This window comes from Phyllobates terribilis, unplaced genomic scaffold (genome assembly GCF_046119375.1).
Source record: "Phyllobates terribilis strain yellow unplaced genomic scaffold, ASM4611937v1 Scaffold_1__5_contigs__length_1240528914, whole genome shotgun sequence".
Classification (NCBI taxonomy): Eukaryota; Metazoa; Chordata; class Amphibia; order Anura; family Dendrobatidae; genus Phyllobates; species Phyllobates terribilis.
In genome coordinates, this window is record NW_027362761.1 from 604,212,341 (window position 1) to 604,229,281 (window position 16,941).

Consider the following 16,941-nt stretch of genomic DNA (forward strand, 5'->3'; position numbering starts at 1 on the left):
AGAGGAAATGCAGCAGTCTTGTGAGTAATACATTTCAAAGGAGTGTTATCAATTGCAATCACAGAAATAGGTGATGACAAAGGTTTGGATTTCAATTTAAGGTTTTCCAAAAACCCTTTATCAATCACATTAAGTGTTGAACCACAATCCACAAATACCTGAAATTCAATCAAATCTCCATGCAGAGTAGTACTCCCAGAAAGAAACACTCCTGCAGAGCGTAAGCAAGCTATACGGGCGTAACTGACCTTTTTTTCTTTACTTAAACGACGCTCACAATACTTAATCAAATGGTCAGCTTTACCACAATAAAGACACAAACCCTCGGCGAATCTCCGATCTCTTTCCTGAGAGCGGAGTGACATCGCCGTAACATCCATTGGTTCTCCGCTGTCAGAACAGGTTTTCTGGGAACTAGGACCTGAAGTTACAGGAGTTTTTACATTATTAACCCTAGACCTCAGTCTCCTGTCCACACGAACAGCTAACTTCATAGCTTCCTGCAGAGTCTCAGGTGCAGGGAATTCAATTAGCAAATCCTTAACCCTTTCACTCAGACCACGAAGAAATAAACATCTCAGCGCAGAATCATTCCATTTAACTTCTGAGGCCCATTTCCTGAAGTGTGTGCAATAATTTTCAACATCATCTGACCCCTGATTTAAACGTCTAAGTTCTGATTCAGCAGATGAGATTCGATCAGGATCGTCATATAATAGCCCCATAGCAGAAAAAAATTCTTCAACAGAACTTAAACACGGATCATTAGGTTGGAGAGAAAAGGCCCACCCCTGTGGTTCTTTGCGCAAAAGTGACATAATAAAACCAATGCACTGTGATTCATTCCCAGAGGATCTTGGTCTCAAACGAAAATGTAACAAACAAGCATTTTTAAAGGAAAAAAAATCTTGCTGTTTACCATAAAAAACATCAGGCAGACCTACCTTGGGTTCAACAAAATGCGCTCCAGAACAGCTACTCAAGTGTTGCTGGAGCTCGGCCACCTCCAGAGACAATCTTTGCAGGCATTGAGCCAAATCCTGGACGGAAACCATACTGATCCTCGAATTTCTTTCCTTAGTTTTTTTTGGGCTGGACTTACTGTTATGATCTGCAACAAGAACTAAGGAAAGATAGGGGAAAGCTGTCCCTACAGTAAGACTAAGCTGAATCCCAACGATGTAGCGGGCTGCCTGTTCCTTGTGAACAGACCCGCCTTAGTCCTCGGCTAGTCTGAACGACCTATAGAATTAAGGGAGGGGTCCCTAAAAGAACTAAGGACTGGGACAAAATGGGACACCTCCTAAACAGAAGTTGTTGCAGAGCACAAAAGACAAACTGACAAAAAGTACTAGAGGTCCCAGAGGACCAAGCGAACTGACAGAGAAAGGCACAAAAGCACCTGGCTAGAGAGACAGTCAAACAATACTGAAGTCCAGCAAAGCCAGAAGGGCGGAGCTGGAATATATAGGCAGCTGGTCACGTGACCGCAAAACACAAGATAGAAAAAACTAACAGGAGGGTTCTAACAGTTCATGTCTGAATGGCGACCATCCAATTTCATGTTTGGATATATGCTTACTCTTCCAGGTCCCCAGAGGCTCTACCAGGGAGGATGAGGCGTACAAAGGTCCAGACATCGACAACGAACTCCTCATCCAACTGGTGGAGGCAAGAGCCCCTTTATGGGATTCAATGGACCCCAGACATGCCGACTACGTCCACACCCGCCGCCTCTGGGAGAAGATATACCGGACTATTGACACCCGCTGGGGTGAGCTCACGCCTGAGCAGAGGAGGAGAAGCGGTGAGTGGTATGTGGAGCCGCTCTGGTCGGTCGCTGGAGGAGATAATGCGGCCAATGAAATCTATTTATTTTTAATGTTATATTGTAGTTTTGGATTAATATTATATTTATTTTTTATATTTTTTTTTTTCAAGGAGAGAAAATTCTGATTCGGTGGCGGTCAATCAGGGACCGCTACATGAGAGATTTAAGGGAGGAAAGAAGTGGCTCAGCGCCCTGCCGAAGACCCCTATACTGTTATAGCGAGATGCTGCGCTTCCTGGACCGCTGCGCCGATCTGCGTCTGTAAGTATCTCCTCTATTCTATTCTATAGATCCAATCCAGTATTTAATTCAGATATATAACTGTGGTCCAGCGAGAAGCCCCCTAACAGGAGGCAGAGCCACGATTGGGACTTAAAGAAAGCAGATACATAATCAGCTGCTGGTCAGATCGGATTCCGATACTGCAAAATAAAGTAACAGTATTGAAAACAACCGGTACTCACATTGTCCTGCTAATCCCCTAATCTTAAGTAAAATCTCATCAATTCTCACACTGGTCATCAGCTCTTGTTGGGCCTGCGCTCTACACCACCTGCCGCTCCTCATCGCCTGCGCTCTACACCACCTGCCGCTCCTCATTGCCTGCGCTCTACACCACCTGCCGCTCCTCATCGCAAAATACTCTGCCTCCACTCGAAATAAAGAGAATTGACAACATGAGTGTCTGATTAGATCTTCATTACTAAGATTCCTCACGTAGACTTGTTGTTTACATATTACCATAATAGGTGAATAATTGATTCTTATCTTCCTTTCAGGACAACGTCCAGCATTCGAGCACCAGAAGTCTCTCATGTAGCTGTCCCGGAGGAAGAATCTAGAGCCGGCCCCTCTGCGCCTCATACTTGCACTCGGGGACCAATAGTGTTAAATGTAATGGTCCCGGAGGAAGAACCTAGAACTGCCCCCTCTATCTTTCATACTCGCACTCAGGCACCTGAGTGTCAAATTCCAGAATCTGCTCTGTTTCGAACAAATCAGTCAGCCATGTATAATGTGTCCGAACCTTTGTTGCGGCGGGAACGATCCGGTAGGAGACGTCTAGAGGTCTTAGATGATCTCACAAGGATCACACGTGAAGCCATGATGGGACTGGAAGAACAGAACCTTTCTATAAGGGAAGAATTGAATCGGCTGCCGGATGGAGTGGGGACGTCACTTCCCCCTTCAAGAAATACTCCGTTCCTCATAAGTCTCAGCCCCTGGATCGACCTAATGCCTTCGGAGCAGCAGCATGAGTGCCGCCTGAGGCTTCTTAGCACCATTTTGGAATTCCTACAGCTCCCCCCATCCCAGTCACTACCCCTGCCCTCCCAGTCGTATCCTCCATCCCAATCCTATCCCTAGTCCCACCTCCACCCCATTACATCCTGCCCTCCCAGACCTATTTCCTCTCTACCCCTCTCACATCTCATTCTTTTTCCTCTTCTCTTGTCGATTCTCTTCCTGATCTTTACTTCCTTTCTGCCATTTATACTCCCTCTACACCCATTGACAATTTTTTCTCCTTTGTAAATCTTTGTCTGTTTCCACTCTATATGTCCCTCCTGTGGACTTGAGGTGGCAAAATCAATTGTCAATTCGAATTAACATGCGAATGTAGTTCCTAATAGCAGAGGCCTGTGATGAGTAGACACCTGGCTAAAGAGGAAATCGCTCATTAAACTTCAAAAGAAAATCCATGTCACTCTCCACAATAGCCAGGACATTCTCATTTACACATGTGTACGATCTGCAGTCTCGCAGGCACCAACACAAAATATGGATTATCAGAAGTTCTCTACTTCCGATAATAATGGGACACCTATTTTTAGCTGCAGGGTCAGCTAAGGAATGATATGCACATTTTTCCGCAATTGAGAGCCCTACGGGTGAGCTGTAACACCAGACGGCAGAGATAACTAATGGCAGCTATGTCACGTCTAATCTCTAAAGAAAGGTAAATTCGTATTAAAAAATAAGGTGTCACTTGCGAACTTCTGCGATCAACCAGCCAGAAGTTATCGCATAAGTTAGAGATTTTATTAAAACCATGAAGGGCAGAGATGAGCCCATGCGAGGTCCTCACAGGGGAGTGTGTGGGCAGGTTCCCCCTTTGGCATAAAAGATCCAGCTGAAGATCTATACTCATGCCAGGAGTTATATATTTTACAAGCAGGGGTCCCATTTGATAACGGCCAGAATTGGAGCACCTCCCCTCCAACTTAACTACATCGTCTCTGCGATTTGTCTAGTAAGTTTCTTTTGTTAATTCTTTTTATTTTGTGGAACTGTATATTCCGTACTGCATTGTTCACCTTTGTAAAATCTTTGTATACTTTTCATAAACACTGCCTCCCTTTTGGATTAAATATAAAATTTAATAGTCCTGTTTCTTGTGCTCTATAATCATCCCTCTCCCGAAGCCATATACTCTACCAGAAAGCAGGCGTCCGATCAGGCCTGTATTGTATTTGAAAACTGATCGGTGGTGGCAGCGAATAATCTTAAATGGGCTATCGTGAAGCTGGCAGTGATGGTACGGGAGCGTATATACATATTCCATGCATTGGAATTCGGAGGTGTGTACGCCATATGCTCACTGCTCGCTTGCCGATAGCTACGAAGTGAGTAATCGGGATCGTGCTTGTGACGAACCCCTGACAATAACCAATCACCCCTCCACAGTCACACATGGACTAAAAAATCTCTTCCTTTGCCTGTTTTTGTGTGTGTATATAGGTGCATGTGTTTATATGTGCATATATATATATATATATATATATATATATATATATATATAGTCACAGACAATAGCCGGGGTGTAGTCATGAAGATCCCACCGCTGCCACCAGTTTGTCAGGGAGACTCAACTCTGCTGCCTCCATTCATCAGGACAAGGGTGCTTCCACTACTAGGCCGATTATTGGGGAACAGTGAGCGTATGGTATATACACCTCCAATTCCAATGCATGTAATATATATATATACCGTAGTATGGTCACTGCCAGCTCCACAGTAACAAAAAGAACTACTAGCTGCCACCACCAATCGTTTATACAGGTCGATTGGACACCTGTTACAGGTAGCATATGGCTTCAGGAGTTCAGTTTAAATAACAAGAGGAACAGAGCTATTAAATTTTATATTTAATCCAGAAAGATGGGCAGTGTTTATAAAAAATATACTAAGATGATACAAATGGGAACAAAACAATACAGTATATGCAATTACATTGGATAAAAGAGATAACAAAAGAAAATTACTAAACCTGATTTCATGAAATGGCTCAGAGCTTAGTGAAGGGAAGTACTCCTCAGGAAAATGGATAGAACCACAGCAAGCTGTACCTTCCAGGATTGACAGAATACACAGATCCAAAGTCTGCTTTTTATTAGCTCCCAGTTATAGCCTCATAGCTCCCCTTGGTAAGCTTATATGGGGGCTGGTTGTGGGATGTGCTAGGTCTTTTATAATTTTGAGATCCCCAACATACAGGATATCTTTGCCCCTGGAGGTCTCAGGCGGTAGATATTGTCGTCATGTTTCCTATTGTGATTTTACCTTTATATAGAGATGAAACATGGCCTGGATAGCACCATCCATCGGACCGTTATTAAGTTGGAGGGGTTAAAATGCCCTTATGGTGACGTGAGTGAATGTGTTATGTTCGTCCCTTTGCTACGACGACAAAAATATATCTCCCATAAATATCGGATCAATGCAAACCACAATATCCATCACAGGCTCCAAAACGTCTCAAGACGTTGCTTTGATCAGAGGAAGCTATAACCTGAGATGTGTACTGAGGAAGTCCATACTTTAATGGAGATTTAAGTGTCAGCTCTCTCTTACTTCCCCAGTTAGAATTAGTTTCTCACTTCCCCAGCTAGAATTATTACCATATGTTCAATGCGAGGGTGATATGTCCCCTCTTCGAAGATGTCTTTATGGATTTTAATGATTCTCACCTTGCCCTTGGGCTCTGGTCAGTCTTTAGATATAAATCTGCTTGTGGTACGACTGGAGTAAGGTTTCATAAGGTGCCACACAAACAACAACAAATGGGATAGGACTTCATCAGTCCCAGGAAAGGGCTAGGCTAGCCGAAGGTGGCATAGACGCCTCGGCTCATCCTGCACTTGTGGATCCGTGTTTGCTGTTGACGGCGCTCCGCATCCTCTCTTCTCTTCCTCTGGATCAGAAGCATCACATCGAAGTTGTAATCGATATGAGCAGGAAGGATTTTATCAGCTATTACCCAAGAAAGCACTGGAGAAACAGGACTCTTTCCAAAAGCTGTCTCAGAAATTAATTCTCAGATTCCAGAAGGGATTTAAAGAGAACGTTTCACCAAATTTTTCATGTTGATCTGGACACACGATGTAATAACAGCTGAATAAAACTGTTTTGTTTGTTTCTAATTTCTCCTGTCCGTTGCAGAGATAATTAGCAATCAAAGTATTTGGGACCTTATGAGTTACCACCAACCTGGACTTAACTAAAGCTATCAGATGGTTTTCACAATGGTGTGGACTGCTTCTCCCTGTATCGGGAGAGTCACATCTCCGACAAGGATTGCAACGCAATGCTTGGACTGGCCGGTGGCTCTCCCAACCTGAGCGTGACAGCTGCATAGAAATACATGCTGTCCCGCTCCTGCTGGGAGAGTCTAAGGCCAGGTTACACGTTGATTTACTCTATTCTACGACATTCAGGAGCAATTGGTGCTTCAAGTCCCGGCGGGGAGCCCAAAGGACCAATTTTCTTTATATTTTTCTCTGCGCATTTCATCAGCCAGAACTTTTATTTTTTTCATGAGTTCTTTTCTCTGTCTTGGTTTTATGAGTCCTTGTTTCATGTGGCAGAAATTGTATTATTTTTTTTCCAGAAAGTATTTGAGTTATATATTAGTTATTGATTCATTGATACGATCAAAGAATGCCCCAAACATTTTTCTTTTTTTATATGTTTCATAGTGTTCCCTATCTCACATGTTGTAGTGATGATTGGCTGCACTCAGAGGCCGCTTCATCAGTTCCACCCTTTTAGCACTCGATAGAACGTACTTTTTCTCTCCGAGGTGGAGAAACCTTGATCACCTCGCGGTCTGGTGCGCTCCATCCTTAGGACACAGTATAGCATTGAGCGCCGGTGGCGGTGTGGTTGTTGGGCTGCACCACGCTCATTGTTAGGATTCAGCTGGAGATTTGTGCTTTCCCTTATCTTATATTATCTTGTTACCAATAGTCTGTGGCCAGGAACAGATCGTCACTGACAATATTAGGTTACTGCGTGAATGTGAAGCCTTATTAGTATTGATGGGCCCTCAGAAGATGGATGTTTCCTGTACAAATGTTATGCTTTTTCACGTTTTAGTTACATGACGTCAACGTGTAGATCGGAATCGCTGATGTCATTGATACATTTTATGAAGTTATGAAAAAGCTTCATAAGGCTGGAATCCAACATACAGGTTTTATGGCAAAAATCAGGAGTGAATTCAACAGGAATAGCTTGTACTTACCTTCGTGCGGGATCCACTTCTGATTTTACAAAAAAATATATGCATCAAAAACTACAGAATAAAATGTACCTGGCATGTTCTTTTCCTAGAGTTCGTTGGCAGCACAGTATGGGTTAAGGTTCCTTCCCTAGATACAAGCACAACTAGTTAGCAATGAGTTGTGATAATTAACTATTTAGGCCCTATGTAAGGTAACACCAATAAGTCAGTCTTTGAGATTGTATTGGGGTATTGGGGGCAAGAGGGGATTTATGTGCTGTCTGTTGACTCCATGATATGAGCATTTCAGGTCACACGTTCTATTCTTTTCTGGATGTCCTATGAATGCACAGTATGGGAATTGTAGAGCAATTAAAGAAAACAGGAGGAAACTCAAGTAGCAGCTTTTCCCAACCCACCTCTGCTCTTTGTCACCTCTACGCTAAAGTGCTTAATGATTGATGATTGATTTGATCAGATAACAGCCTTACAAAGCTGGTCAAGAAGGACATAGTTAGACTCTGCCAAGGAAGCTGTTGTAGAGCATGTAGCATGAGCTTTGACCAGAGGCTATTGGAGATCTTGATTATAGCAGAAGACAACTACATTCTGCATTCAGTTGGAAAGGGAATAATCACTGGTTTCACGACTTTATTCTGCAACTCGAGTAAAGTTGCTCCTCTTTTGTAAAACTACGTAGATCAGCAAGTACAGATCTTCTATCATCAAGAAGATTTAAATTTGTGATGGTGAACCATGCAGTTCTTCCTCAGAAAAGGCTGGTAGGGTAACTGCTGTTCATATAGGATAAGACTTTAGGAAGGAAACCAGACATCATATGGAGAACTAGTATTTTTTAAATCGGGTCTTCAGCAGGTTAACGACTGCAGATCGCTAACTCTTCTCGCAGAGGAAATGGGAACTAGAAACATAGTTTTCCAAGACAGGAACTTGAGGTCTACTTCAGATAAGTGTTCAAATGGAGAATTACATATTATTCCTAAAACTATAAAGAGATCCCAAGAAGAAACTGGAAAATACACATTTACGACCTTGAAAAAATGCCTCAGAAAGGGATGGTGCAAAAAAAAAAAAAACTTTCAGACTGGCACTAATTGCAGAAAATTGCTCATTCAGCATATTACTTTGAGTCCTCTCTTGAGAACTTGTTGGCAGAACAGTAAAATTTAAAATAAAGAGACAAGATTGTCAGAGTATTGAGTATGGAAGATTTTCCAGATTGTGGTATAGGTCTATCTTGTGTTAGGTCTTCTTGAGACTGATAACGTCTTTACAACCTAGTGAACTGATAATGGTAGTCTTGATAATGATTGATTTCAATTCTGTGGGATGGGAAAATTGGGACATGAAGATAAGCGTTGAAAAGTTCTATGAACACCATGAAGTCACTCCTTTGAAGGTTTGCCATTACTGATCTGATGGTGCCCATTGTGAAGATTTCATAACTAGAAACTTGTTTAGAAATTTGAGACTTATGGCAAGCCTCCACTTTTTCCCCAACTTGGGCACTAGAAAAATTCTGGAATAAATACCATTTCCTCTTTGAAAATGTGGAACCACATCTAAGGATTACTTTGTGCACAAACTATTGGACCATTGAGTTTAATGACTGGCATAAAAAAGGTCCTGCTTTATTTCTAAAATTTCTCTTTTTGAGAATTTGTAGGAACTGGTTTCTTTTTTAGATTTGACATTTTGGATTGGAAGTTAAAACTTGGAGTAATTTTTGAAGGACAATAGGTTTTCAAAATGTCCTTGAGCTGTAGCTGGAGTCTGAACAATATAACTTGTTGGAAAGGAAGGGAACAGAAGTTGTGTTTTACAGGAATATGTCTTGACCACTGTTTAATCCATAACGCTTTATGTGCTGAATCTTTAAGAGCCAAAGAAATGGGAAAAAGTCTGAGAAAGTCCAGAAGAGTATCTTAAAGAAATTCAGAAGCACAATTCGATAAAGCAATTTTATTCAATATTTATTTTCTGTCAACGCCATTTTGTTGTAAAACTGAAGGTTAATCTTGGTGCTCCTGTCCCCAGACTAGTCCAGGAGCGCCATTTATCTCTGCACTTCACTGGTATCACCCACCACGGAGCATAATTAACAAACCAGCATGTGCCGAGAGAACAGGGGAGAGAACATGTGTCATGCAAGGTGAGGGAAAGACTAAGTGCAACACGCAGGGAAGAGGGGAAGGAAGCCCAAACACTAGGGAAAGGGAGAGTGGAAACCCCTAGGCAGATCTAATATCACGCTGCCTACCCTACCGTTCCTATATAGGTTCCACACCTATCGCTGAGCAGAATCCTAAGCCCTGTTTGTCCCTAGAGCTTGGCCCTAGAGGAGGAGGGGTGAGCACTGGTCAGGCTCCACTACAAACTAAAGACAACAAGGTAGACAAACAAAGGGGATAAACTTAGCTTGAGCAGACACCAGAGGAGTAATGGCAACTGTCTTGCAAGGGCACCAGAGAAGAAGCTAGCCAAGTGCTAGTGCTCCAAGCCTGCACAAAGGTACATAGAAGTATCACCGGCAATTCCCTGGAGCAAACTGAGTGTTTTTAAATCCCAGGAAAGGGTGTGTCAATCAGCTGCAGGAGGGAGATCGTTGCTTGGTCCTAAAGGAAGAAAGATTAAGAAGGCGTCTGCAATGCCAAGCACAGTGACCTTCTACAGCCAGATCCAGAGCGACAGTCTATAACACCTGATACACCAGTGACAGTACCCCCGCTTCTACGAGTGGCCTCAGGACCAGGTTTCTCAGGATAAGAGGTGTGGAATTCATCAACCAACCTGGGGGCATTCACCTCTGATGCTGAAACCCACATCCTTTCCTCTGGACCATAACCCTTCCAATGCACCAAGTACTGTAGGGAACGACGCTGGAGATGAGAATCTACAATCTTCAAAATCTGAAACTCCAAATTACCATCAACCATGATTGGGGGCGGCGGTAGGGGAGAGGACTCAAGAGGTTCTACATATTTCTTGAGCAAAGACCTGTGAAAGACATTGTAGATCTTAAGGTACTGAGGTAGCTCAAGATGAAACGCTGCTGGGTTAACGCAGCAGTTATTTTATAGGGACCAATAAATCTAGGTCACAGCTTCCAGGAAGGAACCTTCATCTTGATATTCCTGGTAGACAACCACACAAAGTCATTCATACTCAGGTCCGGACCTGGAGAGCGTTTCCTGTCAGCCATACGTTTCTACCTGTCTCCTATGATCTTCAAATTACTCAGAACCACCCGTCACACCGAGGAGAGCGATGATGCAAAACGTTCCACCTGAGGAACTCCTGAAGCCCCTCCCCCACTAAAAATATCAAACTGTGGATGAAAAACGTATGCACCAAAGAACGGTGACCTGCCGGTAGATTCTTGACGATGATTATTAATAGCAAATTCTGCCAGCGGTAAGTAAGATGCCCAATCCTCCTGGTTTTCAGAGACAAAACACCTGAGGTAAGTCTCCAAATTCTGATTAATGCGCTCGGTCTGCCCATTCGACTGAGGATGGAAGGGAGAGGAAAAGGACAGCTGCACCCCCAGTCGAGAACAGAACGCTTTCCAGCAATTGTAAACAAACTGGGCCTCCTGATCTGACACCACATCAAAGGGAACCCTGTGAAGCTTCACAATCTCATTTATAAACACCTCAGCAAGAGTCTTGGCATTCGGAAGTGCCGGTAATGCGACAAAGTGAACCATTTTACTGAACCTATCTACAACCACCAAAACCACAGTTTTGCCTGCAGATACCGGTAGGTCAGTAATAAAAATCCATGGACAAGTGTGTCCATGGCCTGCTAGTAATAGGCAGTGGAAGAAGAGTATCAGACAGACGGGTATGCGATACTTTAGAACGCACACAAATACTACAAGCAGACACGTGTTCAACCACATCCCGATGCAAACAAAGGGGATAAACTTAACTTGAGCAGAAACCAGAGGAGTAACGCCAACTGTCCTCCAAGGGCACCAGAGAAGAAGCTAGCAGACTGCTAGTGCTCCAAACCTGCACAAAGGTACATAGAAGTATCACCGGCGATTCCCTGGAGCAAACAATGTTTTTAACTCCCAGGCAAGGGTGTGTCAATCAGCAGCAGGAGGGAGGTTGCTGCTGGGTCCTAAAGGAAGAAGGATTAAGAAGGTGTCTGCAATGCCAAACACAGTGAACTTCTACAGCTAGATCCAGAGCAACTGTCTATTACACCTGACACACCGTGACAACACGCCATCCCTCTGCTCCTCTTTCCTGTTCTCTGTAAACGATGCTTTGTCAATCATGTTGCGGGTGTCGTGATGCCAGGAAAATGCGGAGATGATTGATGGTGCTCCCAGACTACTTTGGGGACAGGGTCGCCGATATTAAACTTCAATTTTGCAGCAAATGCATAGACACATTTAAAATAAAGACCTACTGATGTCAGGTTCCCTTTAACCAAATGCAAAGGACACCTTATAGCATAATTGTAGCCTTGAAAGTATTTGCTATAGCAGCCGATTCAGAATAGGATTTTTTACAATAATGAATTCGCCTTCCTATCCTTGGGTTACTTCAGAAGTGAGGAGTCTTCAGAAGAAAAGAGATTTTGCCATGACCAGATCCATCTTCGAAAGTGCTTCCCACTCTGGGGGGTCCATTTCAAAGACAGCTTTAAACTTTCAGCTAGAATCCACTTTCCACTCTGGCTTCTTCCAGTTTGTTTCAAACCAATGCTTCTAAGAAAGAAGAAAGGTCCTATTGTCAGATGTAGGAAAAGAATATAAAGCTTCTCTTGATTTTTCTTTCATTGTCTTTGGGTGACTCAACCATAAACTATTAAAGCCTGGCAGGTCTATGGACAATCAATATACAAAATAAATAATAATCCACTGATACCCCCAAGTCTGAGTCATCAAAAGAATCAGGAACATGCATAATGGAAAAGGCTGGAGAAAGTGTACTCTTGCAGGAATAGTGCTACCTTTTCTTACCTTGTTTGCCTTGGTTAAACATATCAGAACCTTGAGAACAATGCCATGAAAAGAAATCCTTAGCTACAGATTGGAATTATTTTTTTTCCAGTAGGAGGCACACAGTTGGCACAAAGATCTTCTAAGCAGTCATCAAGAAGAAGCTTTTAACAAGAACTCAAGATCTGTATCTGGACTTTTTCTTAGCAGAAGCAAGAGAGAACGGAGAACTCTGAAAAAGAAAAATCATAATAAGCACAAGATGGACACAACTGAATAAGCCCTAATACAAGATCACTCCTAGAAATGAGGAGAACAATGCGTGAAGCAAACTCCCCAAAAACTGCCATGTAAACGGCAACTGAACAGAGAACACCTGGTGTGAAAAGCAAGATGTTTAAATATGTATGTAGAGCAGGAGCACCTTGAACGTGCCCAATAAGGTTACCCATCCGAAAAACACATAAAAAATACTTTTACTGTAAAAATATTCACCGAATGCCATGTGCTCTCAGACAACAACAGTCCTCACATTGGTGGACAGTAAGCTCGGCTGCCCGGCAGAGAGTGACTAGACCAAGCAGTGTCCATGCCAATTGTTCAAAGATCAGAAGTCTCACGATACTTACAATCCTGTGCATGCACAGACAAGATTTCTGGACGCCAAAATCGACATGGTAAAAGATACAACCGAAACAAGCAGAGTATATCTACAACGGCGCTGACACCAAATAGGCAGAAACGGCTTTTGTTTGAGACTCTCCCTTCAAGGGAGAGACCCATCAATCAACTGTAGCAGGCCAAGAAGAAGCTAGCTGGAGATGTCATCAGATTAGTCAGGTCTCTACCTCTAATCCCCTAAACATACTTGGTCGAAATTGTGCAGTCAGGCTTTGTTACGATACTGGCATAGTACTGCTGGAAATCAGTTGGCGAAGGAGCACAAGCAAGAACAGCAAGCGGTAGTAAAAGTTCTTGGAGATAGAAAGGAGTTTGTAGGAAACAATCCGTAGATGAATAGAACAGTCTGGGTAAGAATGTTCAAGAGCTGGAGATTGAAACAAGGCTAACAGCTAGACACAATACTCAAGCAATGAGTGAAAGGTCCATGCAGCTTTAAGTGGGCCCAAACAGGAAACAAGATGGATTCCATAGATTCAGAATCCGCCAGCTTGGTAAAAGACAATTGCAGAACATAACAGCAGCCTCCAATGGTAAGGAGTGAAACTGCAGCACAATATTAAAGTGAACAATAGCGGCCACTAGTGGTCACACTGTAGAAGGGCAACAGAAATCCTGACAGATTTTGATCTTGCTGTCCGTGAATAAATCTACTAACAGGTTTTCTTTAGCTTATTATTTTAATATATTGCTGATTGAAGTTTTTTCTGGACTGAGAAGAAAGGTCTGCCGTCACTCGAAGTTACTGAAGACTGCCAAACCGTAGCAGTGTGTGATGTGCCCTTTATTCAATTTGTATAGTTGCATTCACGTGTCGTCCAAACTCTCCTATGCGTCTCTTAATGTTGTATTGAAAGAATCGGAGGACAATCTAATTGCCACGCGACTGCAACTATGCAAATTGCATACTTGTGGTCACGTGACCGCCCACTCACAAGGGAAATATAGTGGAATCATGACAGTGTGCACATCACACATTGCCACGATTTGACAGACTACAGTCACATAGAGCTACTGCAAACTTTTCTTCTCAGCCTGAAAAACCCATTTATTTATCTCCTTAGCTTTTAACTAATGAAGTAACCTTAACCCAAACTGTGCTGTCGTAGGATGTCCAGGAAATATGTGTTTGCAGCCGAGTAAGTGAGTTTACAAATTTGTCAACTTTGTAGTTGTAAAAAAAATTTACAAAATCTATTTTTATTCTTAAGAGAAAACTACAGTGAGAATTCTGGTGGAAACTTCATGTTGTTGCCAAATTATAAAAGAGAAGATGAAAATACCCTACAAGAAAACCTCATTACCCTTAATATATATACAGAAGATCTGTTCTATAATTCTCCTAAGATTGAAGAACCTTCTCCTGAGCAATCTCAGGGTGCTACCACAAGTACAGGTATAAAAGGTAAAATGCTTCAGGGTGTTAAACCATACTCCTGTTCAGAATGTGAGAAAGGCTTCAGAAATAAATCAGGTCTTCTTACACATGCAAGAATTCACACAGGAGAGAAGCCATATTCATGTTCAGAATGTGGGAAATGTTTTACAAATAAATTATATCTTGTTAGACATCAGAAAATCCACACAGGAGAGAAATTGTATTCATGTTCAGAATGTGAGAAGTGTTTCATAAATAAATCATATCTTGTTAGACATTATAGAGTTCACACAGGGGAGAAGCAGTATCCATGTTCAGAATGTGAGAAATGTTTTATCAATAAATCAGATCTTGTTAGAAATCAGAGATTTCACACCGGGGAGAAGCCGTATTCATGTATAGAATGTGAAAAATGTTTTGCAGTTAAATCAGATCTCGTTAATCATCAGAGAATTCACACAGGAGAGAAGCCGTATTCATGTTCTAAATGTGGGAAATGTTTTCTAAATAAATCAAATCTAGTCAGGCATGAGAAAATTCATATAGGAGAGAAACCATATTCATGTTCAGAATGTGGGAAATGTTTTACAGTTAAGTCATATCTTGTTAATCATCAGAGAATTCACACAGGAGAAAAGCCGTACTAATATTAATACTGTGGGAATTTTTTTTATAAATAAATCAAATTTTGATAGATATGAGAGATTTCACACAGGGGACAAGTCTTATTTATGTCTAGAATATGGAACATTTTTTTACAGGTATAAGATCTTTATATTAAATCCTTTTAATGATCCAAGAATTCACACAAGAGAGAAGGCATATTCAAGTTTGGATTGTGGGAAATGCTTTACATACGAATCAACTCTCATTAAACATAAGAGAAGTCACATAGGAGAGAAACTATTTTCCTGTTCATTATGTGGGAAGTCCTCTTTAGTTGAGTCGTATTTCATTAAGTAAAAAAGAAGTCATATATCAGAGAACTTCTAGGGTCAGTCCACACGTTTTGTATTTCCTGCAAATTTTGTACATGCATTTCCAAATAGAAATCTGCTCTGTGCCTGCCACCGAAATCTGTGCATAAATACTGCTGCACTTATTAGTGGATTTTTATGTGGTTTTATAGCAAAAAATGCAACAAAATATTGCAGACCAGCAGTTTAACAAGCAGATTTCAGGGTTAGGGCTCATACCTATATGTGTGAAAGAAAACGTTCCGATATCTGGACCGAAAAATCGGACGAGTGCTATGCAAGTGTCATGCAATTTTCATGAGAGGACAATGCGATTTTTCACACCTAGCATTCGTATGACATCCATATGCAATGCGTTTTTTTTCTTTGCAACTATTATTCTACAATCATTTACAGGACCATTTACAGTGTTCTGTGCTACAGAATGGTAATGTATCCGTAAAAATCAGAAGGCATAAGAATGGTCCGTATGCCATCCGTTTTTTTTCTCGCACCCATTGACTTGCATTGACGAGGTTCGTCCGATATACGCAGCATGCTGCGATTTTTATCTCAGTCCCATTTCAGCTGAGAAAAAAAATCGCAGATGAGATGTGCCTCATAGAATAACATTGGTCAGAGTGCAATCCGATTTTGTATCGGGTTGCACTCGTCCGTTTTTCTCGCATATGAGTATGAGCCCTTACCATTGAAATTAATGCGTAAAACCATACCGAAAAGGTGCATTTTTGCAACAGGCTATGCTTTTAAAAATGCACCAGAAAACTATTTCTGTGCAGATTCCTCAGCGAAAAAAAAAACAGAGCATGTGGATGAGATGACATTAAAACTTGTCCACATTGCTGGTACTGTAAAATGCAACCAATTTTACCTGCATAAAATCTGCACCAAACACACAACGTGCAAACCCAGTCTTATTGTTTATAATGTGAGAAATCTTTTGCACTTAAGTCTTATTAAACACCAGGGAACGTACAAAGGAGAGAAACCTGAATCATGTTCCAAATGTGGGAAATAAATCAAATCTTGGGTTACTTTCCCACGATGAGATTTTTGATGTTGAGGATTTTTGTGCAGCATTTCTGCACCCAGTAATTGAGATAGGTTACTGCAACACCAAAATCTGCAACACCAAAAACTCACCCAAATCTCACCGTGGAAACGTAGGCTTAGACATAAAAGAACTCAAAAAGAGAGATGCCAGATTTTTACAGAAAGAACTTGTTACACAGGAGTGGAGAAGCCGTACTCGTGTAAAATATCGGAAGTGTTTTAACAGTTAAATCAGATGTTACTAAAGAGTAACTACACATTTATAACACTTTTATATATACAGGGTGGGCCATTTGTATGGATACACCTAAATTAAATGGGAATGGTTGGTGATATCATCTCCCTGTTTGTGGCACATTAGTATATGGGAGGGGGGAAACTTTTCCAGATGGGTGGTGACCATGGTGGCCATTTTGAAGTCAGCCATTTTGGATCCAACTTTATTTTTTTCAAAGGGAAGAGGGTCAGGTGACACATCAAACTTATTGAGAATTTCATAAGAAAAACAATGGAATGGTGTGCTTGGTTTTAACATAA

The 16,941-nt window shown here is 41.7% G+C and overlaps 2 protein-coding genes across 3 annotated transcripts in view; both read left to right on the forward strand.

Annotated features, from left to right (window-relative positions):
• LOC141272353 (uncharacterized) overlaps positions 1 to 4,217 on the forward strand; it is a 34,827-nt gene extending 30,610 nt beyond the window's left edge. For both annotated transcript variants that reach the window (XM_073682973.1, XM_073682984.1), the window contains 3 exons: positions 1,591 to 1,807; positions 1,942 to 2,092; positions 2,611 to 4,217. In XM_073682973.1, the coding sequence (XP_073539074.1) occupies positions 1,591 to 1,807; positions 1,942 to 2,092; positions 2,611 to 3,199 (957 nt within the window). In that variant the 3' untranslated portion in view covers positions 3,200 to 4,217. The remainder of the gene's footprint in view (positions 1 to 1,590; positions 1,808 to 1,941; positions 2,093 to 2,610) is intronic.
• Positions 4,218 to 14,106: 9,889 nt separating this feature from the next.
• LOC141152657 (uncharacterized) lies at positions 14,107 to 16,634 on the forward strand. The gene is made up of 4 exons (XM_073637251.1): positions 14,107 to 14,135; positions 14,208 to 15,014; positions 15,187 to 15,333; positions 16,319 to 16,634. Exons 1-4 carry the CDS (start codon positions 14,107 to 14,109, stop codon positions 16,632 to 16,634), a joined length of 1,299 nt encoding a protein of 432 aa, XP_073493352.1.
• The last annotated feature ends 307 nt before the right edge of the window (positions 16,635 to 16,941 follow it).